Consider the following 23,107-nt stretch of genomic DNA (forward strand, 5'->3'; position numbering starts at 1 on the left):
ATTAACAAAAAACTGATCAGCTGAAACTACAAAACCTTCTGAATTCATTTAGTTCAAAGTTCACTCACCACAACCTTTTTTTTTTTTGCACAGTTACATTCAAAATTTAATTAAACAACTTTACTATCTGTTGTATGTCAATCAACTTGACATTTAAATGTAGTTTACAATTCATGTTTTAATGTTATAGACGTTTTGATATTTTAATCTCAAAAGAAAATATTGAAATAAATTGTCAGTCCTAATTTCCCTGTATCGTTAGAAGTAAGAACATTATGTTTACTGGCAAAACAATGTAGTCCATTAGATAAAAATATCATTTATCTTACTTAACTTTAACCTTACATGCAAGGGTGGAGGTCAAAGTGCACATACTATAATCTTTTACAGTGTGCCTTAAACATGGTATAATGCATTTGATGTCAAAGCTATGAAACATTTTACTGTGATAGAGGGAGACAGTTACAAGACACAAACTGTACAATGGATGAAATTATTTCTATTCTTCACATAAGATTGCTCTCCTACTTTTCAGAGTCTGATTCAGACTGATGTGTTAAATTCACAAGTTTATCTAGAATTCTAATAGGCTTGTAACAAAACTGGTTTTTCATGAAGATCAGACTTGTACATTTTTTTACCAACTTCTGTTTAGTATATTTACAACTACAGTTCCTCCTTTTCTAATACAGGATCAGTCAAGTGGACCAATGTTGTTAAAAAGATTTGTAATATCAAGGCAAATATAATTTTGGAAGATCCACAGGAAATGTTTGTGATCTGACATATGCTTGATATCACATACAATAAATCATAATTTTAATCTGGCTTTTATTTCATACCACATATGTGCTAAAAGCTAAAAATGAAAATCATATACGTCATAACACTTTTGCTGTTACAGAAAATTAACCAATCACATTTCCTTTCAGTGAAGTATTATCTAACATCTGTGAATAAAACTACTGACCTGACCTCAAGAATGCTTACCTTATACAGCTGCTGAAACCACAGTTTTGAAACATAAATAAATACAAATCAGCATGTTAACCAATCTCCTGTATTGAAACAAATACCAATTAATGTTTACCTGAGTGAGAGAATACACTACTGAAATAGAAGACGCAATGTTTACCTGAGTGAGAGAATACACTACTGAAATAGAAGACGTAATGTTTACCTGAGTGAGAGAATACACTACTGAAATAGAAGACGCAATGTTTACCTGAGTGAGAGAATACACTACTGAAATAGAAGACGTAATGTTTACCTGAGTGAGAGAATACACTACTGAAATAGAAGACGTAATGTTTATGTTTACCTGACCTGGTGAGAGAATACACTACTGAAATAGAAGGCTAATGTTTACCTGAGTGAGAGAATACACTACTGAAATAGAAGACTACTGAAATAATGTTTACCTGAGTGAGAGAATACACTACTGAAATAGAAGACTAATGTTTACCTGAGTGAGAGAATACACTACTGAAATAGAAGACTAATGTTTACCTGAGTGAGAGAATACACTACTGAAATAGAAGACTAATGTTTACCTGAGTGAGAGAATACACTACTGAAATAGAAGACTAATGTTTACCTGAGTGAGAGAATACACTACTGAAATAGAAGACTAATGTTTACCTGAGTGAGAGAATACACTACTGAAGCCTTAATGTTTAGAGAGAATACACTACTGAAATAGAAGACTTAATAATGTTTACCTGAGTGAGAGAATACACTACTGAAATAGAAGGCTAATGTTTACCTGAGTGAGAGAATACACTACTGAAATAGAAGACTTAATGTTTACCTGAGTGAGAGAATACACTACTGAAATAGAAGACTTAATGTTTACCTGAGTGAGAGGAAACTACTGAAATAGAAAGGCCTAATGTTTACCTGAGTGAGAGAATACACTACTGAAATAGAAGACTAATGTTTACTACTGAAATAGAAGTGACCTGAGTGAGAATACACTACTGAAATAGAAGAATACACTACTGAAATAGAAGACCTAATGTTTACCTGAGTGAGAGAATACACTACTGAAATAGTTTACCTGGGTGAGAGAATACACTACTGAAATAGAAGACTAATGTTTACCTGAGTGAGAGAATACACTACTGAAATAGAAGACCTAATGTTTACCTGAGTGAGAGAATACACTACTGAAATAGAATGTTTAATGTTTACCTGAGTGAGAGAATACACTACTGAAATAGAAGGACTAATGTTTACCTGAGTGAGAGAATACACTACACTACTGAAATGAGAAGAAGGCTTAATGTTTACCTGAGTGAGAGAATACACTACTGTTTACCTGGAGTGAGAAATAGAAATAGAAGACTAATGTTTACCTGAGTGAGAGAATACACTACCTGAAATAGAAGACTAATGTTTACCTGAGTGAGAGAATACAACTACTGAAATAGAAGACTAATGTTTACCTGAGTGAGAGAATAATACAGCCTAATGTTTAATGTTTACCTGGAGTGAGAGAGAGAATAACTAGAAATAGAAGACTAATGTTTACCTGAGTGAGAGAATACACTACCTGAAATAGAAGACTAACCTGAGTTAATGTTTACCTGAGTGAGAGAATACACTACTGAAATGAAATAGAAGACTGAAATAATGTTTACCTGAGTGAGAGAATACACTACTGAAATAGAAGACTTAATGTTTACCTGAGTGAGAGAATACACTACTGAAATAGAAGACTGAAATAATGTTTACCTGAGTGAGAGAATACACTACTGAAATAGAAGACTGAAATAATGTTTACCTGAGTGAGAGAATACACTACTGAAATAGAAGACTAATGTTTACCTGAGTGAGAGAATACACTACTGAAATAGAACTGAATGTTTACCTGGTGAGAGAATACACTACTGAAATAGAAGACTAATGTTTACCTTTACCTGAGTGAGAGAATACACTACTGAAATAGAAGAAATAGAAGGCGTAATGTTTACTAATGTTTACCTGAGTGAGAGAATACACTACTGAAATAGAAGAAATAGAGACGCAATGTTTACCTGAGTGAGAGAATACACTACTAATGTTTACCTGGGTGAGAGAATACACTACTGAAATGTTTACCTGAGTGAGAGAATACACTACTGAAATAGAAGACTAATGTTTACCTGAGTGAGAGAATACACTACTGAAATAGAACCTAATGTTTACCTGAGTGAGAGATAACTACTGAAATAGAAGGCCTAATGTTTACCTGAGTGAGAGAATACACTACTGAAATAGAAGACGCAATGTTTACCTGAGTGAGAGAATACACTACTGAAATAGAAGACGTAATGTTTACCTGAGTGAGAGAATACACTACTGAAATAGAAGACGTAATGTTTACCTGAGTGAGAGAATACACTACTGAAATAGAAGGCTACTGAAATAATGTTTACCTGGGTGAGAGAATACACTACTGAAATAGAAGAGAGAATACACTTAATGTTTACCTGAGTGAGAGAATACACTACTGAAATAGAAGACGTAATGTTTACCTGAGTGAGAGAATACACTACTGAAATAGAAGACGTAATACCAATAACCATTCTTATGCTTCTTTTTCTGTCCAGTTGACCTAAATGACAGAATGATTCAGAAACATAAGTACTGTAAATCTAAATAATAATATCTGTAGTTAACACATTAGTAGTATCTCTAATTATCACATCAATTACTTCTGCACAATATTGAAGCACAAATATTACTCCTTAAAACTTTGTCTTAAATATTTCAGAAAATATTACACTATGTAACAAATTTTTACTTTTTCTTGTTCCTGGGTAGAAAGTGTTATTTCCCAATTGCCTATGCCTAAAGTAAATGAAAAAAGACCTATTTTTCTCTTCAAACTTTGCTTTCGTGACCTGGGAGTGTATAACAAGAAAATGATGGGAGACTATGTCTGGGGGCTGATATGTGAAAGTGATTTATATTACAGTCGCAAATCTCAAAAAAACTACTCACTTCTAAACACTTTTGTTCATTTCTGTATAACTTTAGTATAAATACATGCAAATCTTGATTCTTATGGTGTTTTATTCAGACCTTATGTAAATGAAAATATGCAAATATGCCTGTTTTTTACATAGAAAATAGGTTAATTTTTAAATTTCATTATCCAGGTCACAAAAGCAAAGTTTGAAGGGAATAATGGCCATTTTCTGTACTTTTACAACATAAGAAATTAAGAAATAACATGTACTATTAAGGAACAAAATTTGTGTTGCATGGTGTAATCCATCAGGATAGCTTTAAAATAATTTGAATATACATATACATTTACTTTACTCGAGATATGATATACCACAAAAAACAATGTAAATTGTAAAACACAGAAATTCTTCAGACATGAATTATCAATTCAAGTCCATGCAACAAAGACTTCATCATATTCCAAAATCATAAGAACAAGGTTTATATGTATATACATACATTTTAATGCTTCAAACATCACTAACGAGGTTTTTACTTGGATTCTTATACACCAAAGATAAATGAAAAACGTATGTAAGAGCTTATTGGATGAGCTTTAGAATTTAATCAAACCTGAACATCTTCATAAGTATTCAAAACAAATATTTGAGAGACAGTTTACTCATGGAACTTAATGTTTTATTCTTGTCTGAATATGGTAAATATGCATAGGTGTTTTATCATAAGGGATTGAAGGCATTGCCCCATGCCTTTTGTTTTTTATTTCACGGATGGAATATCCTCATACATATCTCAGTTACATAGCTGCACATCATAGCATAGGTCTTTAAGTCATGGTGAGAAGTTCCTATTAAAGTATTATTTAAATATGACAGAATCATTTCTTGTGACTGAACCTGAAAGTTAATCCAGTTTACATGAGATCAATACACAACAATGGTATAGAAACAGTGAAGTTTTAGGAAAGATACCAAACATGTGTGTTATAATTCTGGAGTTTTATCACTAAACTCTTGGAACTTGTTCACTTGGTTGCTCATTTTAAAATAAAATTTAAAGACAAATGGTTTTTATTGTGTTCTTGAAGAATTTTAGTAACATATTGGAAACAGTTATTAAAACATCAAATAAAATGGATATCAAATGCCAACACTATGAGATTTCTCTATTGTGTGAAAATGAAGGTAAGATTCACCACAGTACAGACAAATGATGAAAGTCTATAGTGACTGACTGTCATTCAACCAATCAGACAGTAGCACATCAGCATAATCCCTGAAAGTATATAGGCAGTCATATTACACCTAGTGGTATTAAGAAAATGGTTGCATGACTCCCAGAACTGAAATGCCACACAACAAATGTAAGCAAATCAAAGTTTTCACTAGTGAAGATCACACCATAAAAAAAAATGTGACAAGATCCCATGTTCCAGTTGTATCCAAATGGAATCTTCGATGAGAGAAAATATGAAACACCTATTGTTGATAATGAAATCAGCTGAAGAAAAAGTACAAACTCTTCAAAATTGACACTAAGCAACCCTGGGTATGTTCTTTATATGATGCATAAAATTCCACAAACCCAAGTACAGGAGCAGGTGTGAAGGTTACCAACAGAAAAGTAATAGATTAGCATAAACTGGCTTCAGTGCAAGTGTATTTGTTCAAATGCCATTGCTTAGGAGAGATAAACATTCACAGGGTTGAAATGGGCATCAGATTTCAAACACCAGGATGAACAAACTTGTAGAAGGGTGCTTTTTACAGATGAATCCAAATTTAAAATAGTTTGGAAACAATCATGTTAGGATGTTGCAAAGATGTGAAGAGCATCATGGTCAACATACATTTACAATAAAGCATGTGTGTGTGGGGGGGAAGACCAATACAGATGTGAATTGCTTTTATTAATGATGTTGGTGATCTACATAAAACTGATGGCACCCTATGTGCTGACAGGTACAGTCAGATTTTTATTTACATTTGTCATTTCACATGTAACAAGATATGATGAACATGGATTAATTTTCTAGTAAGACAATGATCTCAGTGATGTAGAAAATGTGATGAAACAATAACTAGAAGTACAGAAAAGACTAATGGAACACAAATAACTGTGGTTTGGCCTGCATAAGGTCCTGATATGAATATCATTAAGAATGTACAAGCTTATATGGAAACTGAGAATATCAAATGGTAACCAAACAACTTGGCTGTACTGTAGAAATATACCTGTATAAGCAGCATAGAGATAAACTGAACAGCTCTGCTTAAAGTAAATATGAAATGCTAGTGTAATGTACAATCCATTTGTAGGTTACGACAGCATTCTATGTCTCTGTAACAAAAATTATACTAATTAATACTTGAAAAAAAACTGTTGGTATTTGGTAAAACTCCATAACTACAGATCTGAGGAAAACAAGGACAACTACATGTTTTAAGTGCAGAAATACCAATTTCATGCCAGGAAAAAAGAAAAAACTGCAAGTCTTATATATTTGCGAAAAACATAAAAATTCAATAGTCATAAATCCTAGAAGAGTTCTCAATGGTCAGATGAACTTGAGTTGTTCCCTACTAGTTCCAAGATGAACACTGAGATTCTAAACCATTCATTTAGGGGTTAAACATACTTATACCCATTTTCAATCTGTGCCTGATGATGTCTTTAGCAGCAAAACTCTGGTAGTAATAAATGAAATACTTGTGAAACATACAGTTTTCTTTTAAATTTGTATTATTCTAATAATAAATGTAATATTCTGTTTAAAGGTAATATAAATTACTAGTACAATGTATATTTAATTCAGTTTATACTTTGTATAGTAACATGTTGTCTTAATAATAAACAGACAACTGAATTGTAATTATGCATATATATTTCACCTGCATACTTCCAAAGTTATTTCTAACAGTATTTCAGTTACTAAATTTAAGATAATCAGTGATGTCGAGAAACCCACTTGTTGAGAAATTTATATGCAAAAACGGCTCGTTTGCGTTGAGAAAATATTTTACATAGAAGAGCGAACAAGCGTTTGACCTTCTTCGGTCATCATCAGGTTCACAATGACCGAAGAAGGTCGAAACGTTGTTCGCTCTTCTATGTAAAATATTTTCTCAACCCAAACGAGCCGTTTTTGCATATAAATTTAAGATAGTTACTTTGCACTTACATATAATTACATGTTTTAATAAGTAAAATACTTCAATATACATTTTTAAATCATCCAACCACAGGTGAGAAAGAATGATCAAAATGATTGGTTATAATGATTAACACATTTTAAAATAATTATTATTTTATCATTACTTTTTATTATTACACTTGCAAAGTTTGCTATTCACTTTTATTTTAGTATGTGGATATATTAGTGACTTATGATAATGTGTGCTTCTTTTCAGGTTTTTTTTTACATAAAATTAGCTTGAATAACTTAAAAAAACTGTTTTTAAGTCGTAGTCTATATCCTTAACTCACTCATGAGAAATGTTTCTTATAATTCATATGAGATTACTTAATGGTTTATAAAATAAATCTAAGCTAATAATTGTAATGTTCTACTAAAACTTCATGAAAATAAGGTTCTCTGGCATTAAACTATCTCAGAACTACAAAACTTGGTCTCTTGTGTAAAACATAAGAATTGTTGATTTATTGCTTGAACTTCATTTAGGGTTAGTTCTGTGCAAACTTCAAAATTTAAATTTAAGCTGAATTTCCTCATTAGATGTAGGTTTTTCCATCAAATGAAATGAACACATAGATAAGCTGTAGTCTCAAATAAATAATTTTCTTGTACATTAAACTTTAATTAAATGTTCCACAAAACTAAACTTTATCATTTTTCAACACAAAATATTAGTATAAATATTAATCTTACCAAAAGTCAGAGTAAAAACAAGGACACTCATTTCAGTTCCAAGTAGAAACAGTCGTAACAAAAGCCACAAGAGCTGCATTAAGAATAACACAAATTTATTATCCATGTTAAATTAAACAAAACAAATACATTATATTATGACAGTTTGAAGTCTCACCATCATTATATTTTATGCTGCCATGACCGATGCTCTATCTGATGACTGTGCATTTTAATAATAGTTATGCATAACTGTTTCAATTGCAACACTCTCAGTGATGTCGAGAAAATTGACTTGTGGAGAAATATATATGTAAAAATGGCTCATTTGGTTGAGAAAATATTTTACGTAGAGGAGCAAACAACCTTTGTGAACCTGACGATGACCAAAGAAGGTCAAAACATTGTCCGCTCCTTTACATAAAATATTTTCTCAACCCAAACGAGCCTTTTTTACATATATAATTGCAACACTCTGTTGTAAGGCTTTAACATCCAAAGCACATAATTCCTCCTTGAAGGCTTTCTATAATCCATCTAGATGTTTCTCATTGCCAATTTCAATAGTCCAGTCACACATAAATCTACAGGCAACACATCATGTGACTTGACACATATAAATATATTCAAATGGAACAGCATAAGTATCTGTTTGATTCATCTCTAGCTGCTTAAAGTATGTAATGGTTGAATACAGAGTATGACTGGAAGCTTTAACTCTCTCAATGAAATCAGTCATTTTGACCAATCTTTTAACCATTATGTAATGATGAAACCATGCATATTATAATGTTGTATATGAATTTACTCAGTTTAAGTGCAAGGTGATTGTATTGTTAAGAGTAATTTCTTTCTCGATCCTACAGTTTTCATATTTCATTTGTAAAACCTCTAAGGTCTCCTAAATGAACAGCAAAACTGTTTCTTCAGTTAAACTTTATATTTTATTTGTTACTTTTTCTACCCTAACAATAACTGTAGGAATATCAACATTGTAGGATAAGAAAACAAGTTGAAAATTATAAAATAAATCTTAATTATTATTTTTTAATTTTTCTAGAAAGAATGATATACTGTAACGACAGCCAACTACATATTATTCTCAGAGCCAAAGCTGGTAGACTTTTCAAATCTGGATTTGTTTAGTTTTATAGCATAATTTTTTTGCAAGCTGTACATCGTGTATGGCACACTCACATTCAACTGACACAGGTGGACTGTACCACATAAAGCAAGTCAGCAGTCAATTGGCTACAGGTACATCACACCCTTTCAGGGTAAGCTAAAAGCCATTTATGACAACCATACAGCTTTGTGTAAATAAATGATTAGGTTACAAGTATGCTGCAGATGAATTACAATTATATCTCCCAACCGTGCATGCACTATGATAGAACGTCATAAGTAACTGCTTATTCAGAATTTTTTCATTTAAATTTTCTAATCACACAAAATAGGTTTCTAATTTTTACATTTCAGTTACTTTTATAACATTAAATGAAAATGCACACTCACACACAAAAGAAAATGTATTTAAAGCCTGACCCCTTGTCTTTTAAGAATCAGAAAATGAGGCACCAACATTGGTGTTCCAAAACATTGTCAGAAAATGAGGCACCAACGTTGGTGTTCCAAAATACTGTCAGAAAATGAAGCACCAACATTGATGTTCCAAAAATACTGTCAGAAAATGAAGCACCAACACTGATGTTCCAAAAATACTGTCAGAAAATGAGGCACCAACATTGATGTTCCAAAATACTGTCAGAAAATGAAGCACCAACATTGGTGTTCCAAAATACTGTCGAAAAATGAGGCACCAACATTGATGTTCCAAAATACTGTCAGAAAATGAGGCACCAACATTGGTGTTCCAAAATACTGTCAGAAAATGAGGCACCAACGTAGGTGTTCCAAAATAATATTTTTAAAATTTCAAGACAGCAGTTGTTGTTGTTTTGAATTTAGCACAAAGTTATACAATGGGCTATCTGTTTTCTGCCCACTATGGGTATTGAAACCCAGTTTTTAGCATTGTAAGTCCACACGCATACCACCGTGTCACTAGGGGGACTTCAGTTAAGCAATTTAGACTATAAAATATTATTATGCACAAAAATAAAATTCAATTATCTGTTGAAGCAAATTGTAAATAATGAACCTAAGACCAAGTATTTCCAAACCTGGCAAATAAACAAATAAGAATTGATCAGAACAGTTACTTTCAGAAGATAACATATAAATAGAAATAAAATCTGAAAAAGGGCAATTCAGAGTGAAGAAATGAAGAATGAAAATTCATTCAAATATATCCTTTTTACATTAAGAAATTAAAACATATAATATCAAGATTTGAATTATAAACTATGTTTTGATGCCAACTTTAGTCCAAGTTCTTTATGACGAGAAACCCACTTGTTTTGACCTTCCAAGGTCATCTTTGTTAACCTGAAGATGACCTGGGAAGGTCGAAACATTATTCTCTGCTCATCAATAAAAGTTTTAATACCAATACCAGCCATTATGAAATACATTTTTATTCCAATTTGTTTAATTGAATTTTTGATGCAACCAGGTAAAGAGATTGTGATATGTACATTTTGATTCATCTGTGCTCAAAAGTTTACGTTGATGAACCCATATACTTTTCATCTCATTTCCAGATGGAAATCCTTCTTGATTACTTTACATACTATTGTGTGGGATGGCTTTGGTCACTGGCCCCTATGTTTGTGAATTTTAACCTGTTATAATACACTACATTTTGATTACCATGACAAGGGTATGACTTGTTGCAGATCTCTTACTAGCAGGTCTTGGTTCCCAAATTGATGCATATTATTTTTTGTTTTTCGAATTCCACTAAGTACAAGGGACATCCCTATTTGGGATCTTTTGAATCCTTGATATGAGCATACTAATATTTGCAATGGAATAAATAACTGGTGGCATTAAACTTCCTAAAAAAATTCCAAACAATGTGAAAATGTAGTTCTGGAACAAGCTATTCCACTACAATTTTATAGCAGTTGTGGTTGTCATGTTATTTGCTAATATAAATATTCAAAACTGTTTTTAATATCATGTACTCAACTCTCTGTAAAGTAATGAGAAAACACAGTTATTACACCAGTTTTAAACTTAAAAAGAGTTTATACAAGGTAAGTAATGTGGACATCTAACAGTCAGAATTGAACTAAAGTAAATGTTTTTATCATGAGAATATGAATAAAAATATACAAGTTTTTATATTCCTTAAAACAGTAGAACATAACTCAAATTGTTTAAGAATCATGAAGACTTTGAAACCAAAAATAAAAACATAATCACTACCTCATCATATCAATTAATTTTTTGAATAAACACTATACTTAAAGAATAAAGTGCAGTTTAAAAATACATTTATTTCTATAATTATAAGCAAAACTTCTTATATCTATAGTGGACTGTATATAATTTTTGTTTTTGAATCCTGTTTACATTTCTGTGTATTAACTACTAAACCCATCGTGCATTACTTTTTGTAACGCTATTTGAAAAAACATACTTTGGGATGAGAGAATGGCTACTGAAAATTTTCAAGTGTTTCAAACATGTTAATAAAAAAAAATCCAGACTTTCAACTTACCTTGTCAGCATGATTCCAAGCTTGTGATGTAGAGTCAATTATCATGGATACCATGCATCGTACAACGTTAATGCAGACACTAAGAAGAACCTGCAAAAGAGGAAGTCCATTGACAAGCTATTATGGTATTACAAGGACTGAGCAAAGACTGTTGACAAACTATTGTGGTATTGCAAGGACTGGTTACAGACTGTTGACAAACTATTATAGTATTACAAGGACTGACCACAGACTGTTGACAAACTGTTATGGTATTACAAGGACTGGCCACAGACTGTTGACAAACTATTATAGTATCACAAGGATTGACCACAGACTGTTGACAAACTATTATGGTATTACAAGGACTGGCCACAGACTGTTGACAAACTATTATAATATTACGAGGACTGGCCACAGACTGTTGACAAACTATTATGGTATTACAAGGAATGACCACAGACTGTTGACAAACTATTATGGTATTACAAGGAATGACCACAGACTGTTGACAAACTATAATGGTATTACAAGGACTGACCACACACTGTTGAAAAACAAATATGTTATTACAAGAACTGACTACACACTGTTGACAAACTATTATAGTATTACGAGGACTAGCCACAGACTGTTGACAAACTATTATAGTATTACGAGGACTGACCACACACTGTTGACAAGTTATTATGTTATTACAAGGACTGACCAAAGACTGTTGACAAACTATTATGGTATTACAAGGACTGACCACACACTGTTGACAAACTATTATGGTATTACAAGGACTGACCACACACTGTTGACAAACTATTATGGTATTACAAGGACTGACCACAGACTTAAAGCTGCTAACAGGATGTTCTTGGATATTAGATTTTGGATGCAATTTTTCCTCAAGTATCAACTGTAAAGATTGCTTGATGAAAGAGATCAGCTCAAATAACAAGTGTCTGATAATACTGTCAACAGATGCAACACATCATGCTATAAAAAATACAATGTACAAGTGACATTGTGTAAAGTAGCAAGTTTCAATGCAGACTTTAAGCCCCACAGAAAATTACTAAATAAAACAATTACAAGTTAATATACATCAGAGCTTAACAAAATGTAAATAAATATTAAAACCTATGCCAAACGTAACACCATGAAATCCAAGTATCAGCTTGAATTTCACTACAACTATAACTTTGCTTTAAAACACTTTAATGTGAATCAAATACCACTCTGTTCATATATGACAAACATAAACAAAATGAATCACTAGGGCAAACAAAAAATGGAAATAAACAAAGACTATTCTGTTCAACAGTTTTAGGAGCTGTCATATGATGAATAAAAATATTGATATGTGCTCTACCTTAGACTGTGAGACCTTTAAAGACTTTTACTGCAAATTAAAGACAGACTACTGAAACTGTACATAATCCTGATTCTTAAGCACAAGCATGACCTTAAATATATCAGTAAGGGTGTGGCTGTCTGAAGCTATTATCTGATTGGCTGAACCAAGTGACCGGCTCTGCATCTTAATTTGTGACTTTCTATTCCTGAAAGAAAACCAATTAATTGGTTATAGTCTTTACATACTTCCTGCTCACTGCTAAAGAAAGCAAAATTTTAATAACTTGTTTGAGTGCCTCCTTGCATCCAAAAGAAGAACTATAAAAATCAATGTAATTTTAAACATTTTGCTTCTTAACTACATGGCTTGAATATAAATAAAACATAACTGTACTATACTAAGCTAGAACCATCGTAACATTTTCTTTCACTTACAACTGTTTGTTTGAATTGTATCCGAATAAATAGCTTTCCTTTTTTTAAAGCTAACAAGTTGAAACATAAATTTAACTAAGCTATCTTCCCTGAAACTACTGATGTGACACTCTTAATTGTTGGATTTTGGACAGAATAAAACTAGTCTTAACCATGCACATTCAAGAAACATAAAACTATGTAGTGATTATTTGTCTAATTAACTGAAACTTTAATAATAGTAAATCTAATGGGATAGCATGGTGCTTGCAAAGGGCTTTTCTGATTTGTTATAACAATAACTCTTAACTTCTATTAAAATTTTCTATAAGATTTTAAGAATTCTTGTTACAAGCTAAGCTAGAGTGATTACTCACTTTCAGGTCAGTCTATAAACTTGAGCCATTTTTTACTAATATCTACCACTGTAGGTCCAATTTATTTAGAAACAATGGATACATTTTTGTTAATAGGATGTTAATGCACCAGTCTGCTTTACAAACTTTAAAAATAATAAATAAATTTATAAGTGCTCAACCTCGACGTTCAAGTGACAATTATCAAAACTGTATCCGTGTGTGTGTGTGTGTGTGAACATATATACATACATATCTTTGATATTCTATTTTTTGTTTCCATTGAACAATATGATGAAGGCTAGTTTATTCTAGTCTACAATCAAAACTAACAAAAAAAGAAAGATTGTAATTTGTAAACTATGAATAATTATTATTTATTGTAAACACCCTAATTCTACACATAAAATGCAAGAACTGCACATAAGATTATTAATAATCTAAACAATCAATATTTTCATTCTAACAACTCAGCTAAAATATTTTTCAATCATGAACCTCCTATGACATTAGTTAAGGATGCTGCTATCCTACATCATACACATTAATCACACACACACACCACTGCACATCTGAATCTCTTACAGTTAAACGTGTTATAAGCTATATTTTTAAATGTAATTTGTCAGCTAAAGAGCATAAAACACATAGAAAATATGAAGTGTTTGACATCATGTATTAAACATACTGAAAGTAAATTATATTTATGAAATTAGTTAGAGTGTAGAGTGATTTTCAATGAACCAGACAGCTACTGCAGATACTTTATATAAGCAAGTTGTTGTTTGTTTGTTTTCATTTTATTTATCCTCATTTTCAATGTAGGCCTATAATAATGTACAGAAGTGTATAAGTGATAACTATAACATTAGAACTATTCTCTTTTATGGTAGATTCACAGTAAAAGTTTGTAGATGGAGAATATTGTTGTGTACGAGTGAGACACCTGGAACCTGCAATGAGCAACAGCCAAATAGTATCCACTCATCATAGTTTTATATTAGTGTCACTATTAATTTTTAAGACAATTCCAACATGTAAATTCAAAACAGTAAGCAATTAATCCAAAAACCAAAACTGAAAACTACAACTCTGAAATGTAACTTACCAAATGGTAAACAGTGTAGAGCACAGGAATTTTTCTTTCTTTAAATTTTTGTCTAGCTTGATTAATTCTTAGCACCAGAAAAACCATAAACAGAACATTTGGAATAAACAAAGCTAGATCCCATGCTTGAACCCTAAAAAAAAAAAAAAAACCATAAATGTAGTCTAATGAGTTTTTGCGTTATTTTTAGAACACCAAAAATAGGTGTATATATATATGTGTGTGTGTGTGTCAAAATGGATCTCAAAATTTCTTTTAATATATGGTTTCAAAAAATAAGAAAAATTTAATAATTACTATAAGTGCAAAATATTTAGTTTTAATTACAACCACCACCACAAAATAACAAAAACTTACCAATTATTTAAAAAACAAACATCTTTTGACTCACCTACTATCTTATTCACTTCTGTGAATATTTCTTTAGAGCCAACATAATGTGTACTACAATATTTACCAATACAGTTTTTATAAAACACATGTGAAGACTTTAACACATTAATATTTTGTACATTGTACTCATTTAAGCAACAAACAGTGTTTTTAAAGTTCATTATTTTCCAATCAATACAGTTTAAAATTTTAATAGATACTTTTATTTAGTACATTTAAATCTAGAAGATGTTGAAATGTTCCCCAAAGAAAACATGTACAGTATATGAATGTGCTTAGCTGATGTACAGATGTACATTTTATTTTTTATAGGTGGCATGAGGTAATTCAATAAATAAACCTAAACATGGTCACCTTATCTCCACAAAAATAAGAGGTGTGTTAATTGGATGCGACAAAGGAAAGGGGTAAAGATTTGTTTCAGGTAAGATAAAGGAGACAAGACATGGCACTGAAGTTCAAAGCCAGAAAATTAGAACCTTCACTTTTTAAAGAACAACCAATAATGTCATCAGAAAAGACAACTGTATTATGAGATAGAATTACAAAAGTATTTATTTCTTAAAATGTGTTGTTTTTGCATATGGGCTTGCATGTGTGTTTTCTTATAGCAAAGCCATATCGGGCTATCTGCTAAGCCCACCGAGGGGAATTGAACCCCTGATTTTAGGATTGTAAATCCGTAGACATACCGTTGTACTAGGAAGGGGAACATATGGGAATACATGTTTGATGTTTAAAGTACTTATAATAGTGTAAGGAAGTTGTATTTTATGTTGGTTACTAAATAACTTAATCGAGTTATTGTTTCCTCTAATTTTACATAGCTTGTAGGTTCGTATATGAAAGGGAATGTGGATTAGTCAGTGGATTAGAGAGAAGATAAGAGCTGTTGCTGTTGCAGTTTTGGATCCTGATCAGCTTAAAGACCATAGTTTATATTAAAGTAATTTGTACAATGACTGAGATTGCTGTTCGCACCACACTGACTCCTCACAAGAAGCTACAGTGAAATGTGAAAATATGAATTGTTTAAGATGTTGAATAAGTCAGAAACAATAAAAAAGGTTAGTAAAATTAATGTTTATTATTTTTAAAACCCACCCAGGTTTGAAGTTAAAAGTTTATGTAACCAATAACTCTTTACAAGTTGTTAATGTTGTCTTGAGACTATAATACTTGTAATTGTTTGTGTTTTTTTCTTCAAGAACATTACATTCCCATCATTTATCTCAAGCTGTCACAGAAACTGGTTACAACAGAATGGTATTCAAGATGAAGTGGTAACCAAGACAAGTGCTGAAGTTTTACGTTACATAACACAAAAAAATTATGAACATAAATAGAGGAACAAAAAGTTATACACACTAGTAGTGAATCAAGATGTGACTTTTCTTATGTAACAAAATGTTGTGTAGGATATAGAATTTAAAGTTATGGAGCAATACATGTCAGTTTAAACTGAGTTATATATATGTAAAAACTGCTCGTTTTGGTTGAGAAAATTATTTTTTACTTAGAGGAGCGAACAACGTTTTGACCTTCTTCAGTCTTTGTGAACTTGACGATGACTGAAGGTCGAAACGTTGTTTGCTTCTCTACCTAAAAAAAAATTTTCTCAACCCAAACGAGCAGATTTTACATACATATTTTTCTCTACAAGTGGGTTTTCTCGACATCACTGATTAAAATGAGTTATGTTTTCAAAGAAGAATTTTTGCCAAAATGTCTTAAGATGAATTTCACTTTTAAATGCTTTAATTTCACAGAAGAGAAAACAATACTAACTATTCACTGTTTTGAAAATGCTGTTCATCAGTTAAGATTACAAATTACATAATTCAACCAAACAAAGAGTTTAAGATAAACTTTAAAACAAATCAGTATTTTTAAAATAAACAGCAGTATATATCTTATATAATCACCAGGAAAAACTGTGAACCATAAAATTTTACAGTGGGCTAAGCTACACCAACCAGCTCAGAATGAACAATCACAAAGACGAATTATGTTATCCAGCTGAGCCAACCAACAGCAGCTGAGAAAAGCCAGGTCAAGCAGCTAAGAAACAACAACAGCTGTGACAAGCTGGGTTAACCAGTAAGACTATATCTCCAAACACAATATCTGTTGGTCACCAGCTAGTATTGAACTATGCTGGCTTTTTAGTAGGAATTAGAAGGTTAAAAAGAAGTCTTTATGAAGATTAAGGGATATTAATTGAAACAAGTAACAGCAGTGACAGGTAAAAGGTTATCTCACATGTAAAACATAACTAGCAAGCATCCTGAAGCTTGTTGAATCCAGGCTTTCCTATCAGGGAGTGAGGGTGAAATGTAAAGCTAGGGGATAATCAATTCAAATTCAACAAAATGAAAAATACTGTAATAGGTGTGAGGGGGTCTTTTTGTATGTGGGTAAATTCCCCTTTATACACTCCATGAATTCAACACTGCTGGCAAGTTTTGAATTTAGACTGTTCCAAATTTAAAAAAAAAAACACAATTAACTGCTCCATTTGAGGATCAGAAATCAATCTATAAAAAAGGTAACAAACTAGTTTCACAATGTTCACTTTCTTTGTCATCAGAAAACAACTAAACGTGTAGCCATTAGATTTCACGTTCCAAAACTGTGTAGAGAAGAAATGAACTATACAAAAGTAAAATATATATAATATGTGAATATTACATGCATATATATATATATATATATATATATATATTGTAATGAAAGAGATTAAAACCTTACCTAGTGTTTCCAAGTTTATAATACAACAAGCTTCTACAAAACTGATCATTTTCTGTTACATCTGATGTCAATTTTCTACTACTGGAAAATATGAGATGGTCATTCCTTCTGGACATCATAGAGAATATTATAGTTTCTTCAGTTAGAAGTGATCTCAGGATCTGATATGCCTTATGTAGTTCCATAACACAGCAACTAACAGCTCAGAATCTCATTTCATGTCCATATTTTGTCTTGAAAGTAGGAAAACAAGCATAGGCTTGACAGGCTTAAATAACCATTTTTAAATAGCTTGTAAGTTTAAATACATACATTAAAAATTGGTATCTCGTAAGTAAAGCTGGGCTACATGATAAATTATCTCTGAGCATCAATTACATTGGACGATGCTGTATAAAATAATCAACCAATCAAAATATTTTCTCATTTATCCAACTATCCATGTAATTACAATACTACCATTATGATTTCTCATTATTATTTTTTCAAACAGTTAAAATTTATTCAGCTATGCAATAGCATGGGCTGGTGATTAAGAAGGAAGGGATGTCAGAATATTGCACAGGTTTGAACTTGGCCTTCGTTAACTTCACATATCTTGACTCCTTCAGCTACAGGGACTTAATATTTATTTTTGAGCTACTAATACTATCTGCCAGTCTCTAATTTGAAATTGCTGACCAGCTGGCAGCAACCACTGAAAGTTCTTGGGATAATATTTTACCAGCTAATAGTGGAATTGAATATGAGTTCATAATGCTCTTTTAAAGGCATTATAAAGAACTAAACTCAACTAAACTATCTGCCAGTCTCTAATCTGAAATTGCTGACCAGCTGGCAGCAACCACTGAAAGTTCTTGGGATAATATTTTACCAGCTAATAGTGGAATTGAATATGAGTTCATAATGCCCTTTTTAAAGGCATTATAAAGAATTAAACTCAGTGATGCGTATGGTTCATGTTTACCTTATATAAACTAAACAATAGCTCAGCTTTAGCTTATCATATTGCTTACATGCTACAAAAGTAGCCACTGTTACATCATTCAGGACATGCACATAATGAATATTTTGGGGGAATCAAACCTTCCTCTTTCAGCTATAAACATTTACATTTTTTTGCCAAACATACAGACACTTAAAAAATTCGTAGTTAAACAGTTCAATAGTTATCTCTAAACTGAACTACTTTAAAACACCTATTTTGATGTCATTTGCTCAGTAGCTATTATAACAAACAAGGTAAAGGTTCATACCTTTGTTTTAACCTATCAACTGTGATAATCTTTTTCTTGTGGTACAAATCCCTCCTGCAAGCATAATGAGTAATTAGATACCTGTTTCACACACTGCTGTAGTTATACATAGAGCTCACTTTGTTTTGCTTTATTTCCAGTATTTCTTTTTTTATAATAGTGATTAAAAGAAGAAATATTCTCTTGCAAGAGAAATTATTATAATAATATTTTGGTATCAACTCTGTTATGTACTGAAGATTGGTTTAGTAGAACATAAGTTTTAATCTAGAACTATATATTACATTGGTACGATTAACAATTTTCATGTTTTATATGTTGTGTTTCTGATGTAGCTATAAAAGGTTTCTAATAGATCACTTAAATGTCAGGTTACATACTGTTTTCATTCAAGTCATATCATAATGCCAAATATCCTAGAAATACCGCACATAAAAAAGCATTATTCTGATAGCCTTCAAGGTTAATCATCTATTTTCTGGTAAACTTATGATACTTTAATGTTTTAGGCTTTGCTTTCAGAAATTAAATTATAAGTTGATTACAAAGCAAAATTAAAAACATTATTACACCAGCCTTTCATGTCATTTTTCTAACACAATCTTAACAGTTTTCACCCACTGCAATAACTTCCAGTCATAAATTAAAATAAAAAAATCAATTAGTTTCTCAACAATAATATTTTATTTTTGCGATACAATAAAATACAATTAAATTAAAGGTTTAGTAAATGTATATGTGTTTTTACTAAGTAGTTACGCATAAGTCAAAAATATTATTGCAAAAATGTGTGTACCTGTTTCACCACTTGTGTTGTGATTTATTATGAACAAACCATCTGAAAATCATGTCTCGTAAAACAAATTAATGATATACAGCACAAAACAGTGAAAAAAAGTTGTTTTTAATATATATTCAAGGATTTTCTTGATATATATACTTTCATGTTTAGTAATATATTTCAATTTATTTTTTGCACAACACTAAGTGGTCACTGCATAACTGATCTGACTCTGTAATAAATGGTTCAGAAAATTTATAAATATTTAACATTGGTTTAAGTTCAACACTAAATGATTTTCAAACACCTTTATAACCGTGTACCTTATTTCAAGGTTGTGTACTTCTCTTGAGAGATTATACTACAGGCCTCAAGTGGTTTCAACACCTAACATGTATTTTTAATTTCAAATCTGGAACACACATTATATTAAATCAAATTAATAGTGGTAACATACTTATTATAAATTCATCAATACTATGATATCATTTGTAATACTTAATTATGCGTGTATGTGCAACTGTGGTTATTAAATAGTTAAATAATTTATGCTTTTCATAGTTTTTGTATAAAACATTTAAGCTACAGTGGAATGTTTATAAATCTGCCCTAATTATTTCCATTGTAAGTTACGACCAAAGATAATTTAAGCTACGTCACCTTGAAAGTCTGAGGAGGTGTATCTATCACTTTTTACTGTTAAACTTTAAATACTGTAAATAACAAAGTATCTGTCAGATGAGAGCAAACAGTTGAACATTACAATTTGAACTACCTCTTACAGAATACACGATTCACGGTGACACTGTTCTACTTTCACTTTTTAAACTAAACGTACCATATACCATGTTAATGAAATATAACTAAATAAATTACTTTTAGACAGTACCTGTAAAAGTCCAAAATTAAAACTTTAAATTATACATTTAAAAAATAAAAACGACATTGGGATGATCACACGGCTTCTTATCATTTACAGAGCGACATCTTTATCGCTATTTTAATTTAAGGTTGAATAAAACTATAAAATGAAATAGATCCACATTTTGTATATAACAGCTTTATGCAGTTTTATATGAAAGAAAAGTTTGGTTAATAATATGCAATTAAATATTAAATACACGTTGTTGGACCAAAGTACTCACGTTGAATAAAAATAGAATTTGAATCTTAAGAAGAGAAAAAAATGTATATATATACTTAAAGTTTCAGTTGGCTTCTTAAAGACACGGATGTTTTTAAAGTGCTCTCATTCAAAAAAAAAAAGTTTGGTTTGCTTGTTTTTTAGTCCAAAGCTACATAATGTGATCAGTGTTGATATCGAAACTTTATTTTTAGCGTTATAAGCCTGAAAACTTACCGCTGAGCCAATGAGGGCCTCAAAAAAGGAAAACAAACAAGGTGTATGTTTAGTATACAACATAAGAAGCAACCTATGAATACGTACGTATGTATGTAATTATTTAATTCGATTTTCAAATTGGCTACTACCTATTTCGTACCTATTTATTAATCAGATAAGCTATCTAGCACAAACAGCCACATTTTCTTTCTTTTTTTCTCACACTGAATAAAAAAGAACTGAAATATGTATCCAATCACTTAAACTGAGGGACGAATATTAACAAATAAAATTAGCATTATTTGTCAGAAATATAAAGCATATTTATTATTTCAATATAGTGTAATGTATGAAGTTACTCTGAGTTTCAATCGTTTTGTTTTTTGTTTTATTAATATGACACATTCCGAAAGGATGTGACATCATATAGACACCAGTGTTGTTAAGATGGTATCTAGATCTCATAGCTCCTCTTATGTTTTTATGAAAGTAACAAATCACGTGGAAAAAGCACATCTCTTGAGGTAAATGCTTAGTTCTTCGCAAGCTTTAAAACGATGTATTTTGTCACTTTGGAATCTCGTTTTTATTTAATTATTCTAGTCTGGTACATAATTTCATCTTGGAAGTTGGTATAATACAGGATCATTATACATGCTAGTTAAAAAATAAAAACGTGACACACTAACGTGCTCCAGCAAATTACAAACTTCAGCTTTATCTAAACTGCAAGTAACGTTTTGGGTGACATCCAAAGACTATTTATCCAGGTTTTCTTATAGGAGTAGTGAGGACATTCAATTCACAAACTGGGATATTCTTGTTAGTCAATCAAATATATGCTGTTAGAAAGCACGTCTTTGGTCAACACACCTATCATTAGTTAAATGAGGAAACTAGCACAAAACATCAATCTTGATATGGTAAAAAAGCCGAGCAAAGATTCTGTATAACATTTCGACGTCTTTACTTTTCCATAAGAACTTTAAGAGTTCTTAGTTTATACTTTTCTTGATGTAGTATTTATTGAGATTTGTGTGTACTTCTCTTATTTTGTTTAACTTTCAGTCATTTTTGCACACGCTTATGAGGCTCTCGCGGTTTTTTTAATTTTTTACCGTTTACCGTATTTGGTAAATAAATTAAAGACTTTTTAGTGAAACTACGCAAGGGCTATTTGCGCTAGCCATCCCTAATTTAGCAATAATAGACCAGAGAGAAAGCAAGTAGTTAACACTATCACCACCAACTCTTGATTACCTTTTTACCAAGGATTGACCACAACATTACATTACCACCACAGCTGAAAGGACGAACATATTTTGACGGGGATTTTAACCAGCGACCTAACCATCAGGCCACAGCAAGTTATCAATGTAACATTTAAAGTAAAGTATAGTGAACTACTTTTAAATTAAAGCAATTATAGTTGATGAAATTCAAGTAGGTTCTTCAGAGGCTATTTAGGTATTATTTTACAGCTTATATACTGTCTTAAGTTGGGGTTATTTTTGTTTAAGTCTTTTCATCATGTTTTTTGGTTTAACTTAGAAGCACGTGAAATAACCAGGGCCTATATTCGTTATGAAAATCTTCCTAGTTCTTGTCAGTTCTACACATACATATACCGATCACTTTCCTTACCGTTTGTTATTTTGTAAGTTGTGATACTGTCACTAAACATTTTTTATTTCTATGAATTTTTCTTTTGTTTGTTTCTTTTTTCACGACCTATCTGTCACAGCGCGAAGAGAAATATATCCCAAGTCCCGAGATTTGAGAGTACCCTTTCAATAGCAGTCCTAACTTTCAACTGTGCTAGTCGATTCATGAGATGCTATTGTTAGAAGAGATGACCCAGAGAAAGTGATTGTCCTGAATAAGTATAACCACAAGTTCACAAACGCGATATTTCATAAAATATCGA

At 31.3% G+C, this 23,107-nt stretch overlaps 1 protein-coding gene across 4 annotated transcripts in view; it reads right to left on the reverse strand.

Moving 5' to 3' along the window:
• Positions 1-20,837, reverse strand: part of LOC143256460 (transmembrane protein adipocyte-associated 1-like) — a 34,962-nt gene extending 14,125 nt beyond the window's left edge. Inside the window, exons 1-7 of one of the 4 annotated variants that reach the window (XM_076513724.1) lie at positions 20,728-20,837; positions 19,058-19,111; positions 17,802-18,034; positions 14,658-14,790; positions 11,454-11,543; positions 7,847-7,919; positions 3,519-3,598 (exon numbers count right to left, since the gene is read on the reverse strand). In XM_076513724.1, coding sequence (XP_076369839.1) covers positions 3,519-3,598; positions 7,847-7,919; positions 11,454-11,543; positions 14,658-14,790; positions 17,802-17,986 — 561 coding nt within the window. In that variant the 5' untranslated portion in view covers positions 17,987-18,034; positions 19,058-19,111; positions 20,728-20,837. Of the gene's footprint in view, positions 1-3,518; positions 3,599-7,846; positions 7,920-11,453; positions 11,544-14,657; positions 14,791-17,801; positions 18,035-19,057; positions 19,112-20,498; positions 20,651-20,714 lie in introns of those variants that run through there. The other 3 variants (XM_076513725.1, XM_076513727.1, XM_076513726.1) reach the window with 3 other exon arrangements.
• Positions 20,838-23,107: the final 2,270 nt, after the last annotated feature.

This window comes from Tachypleus tridentatus, chromosome 7 (assembly GCF_004210375.1).
Source record: "Tachypleus tridentatus isolate NWPU-2018 chromosome 7, ASM421037v1, whole genome shotgun sequence".
NCBI lineage: Eukaryota > Metazoa > Arthropoda > Merostomata > Xiphosura > Limulidae > Tachypleus > Tachypleus tridentatus.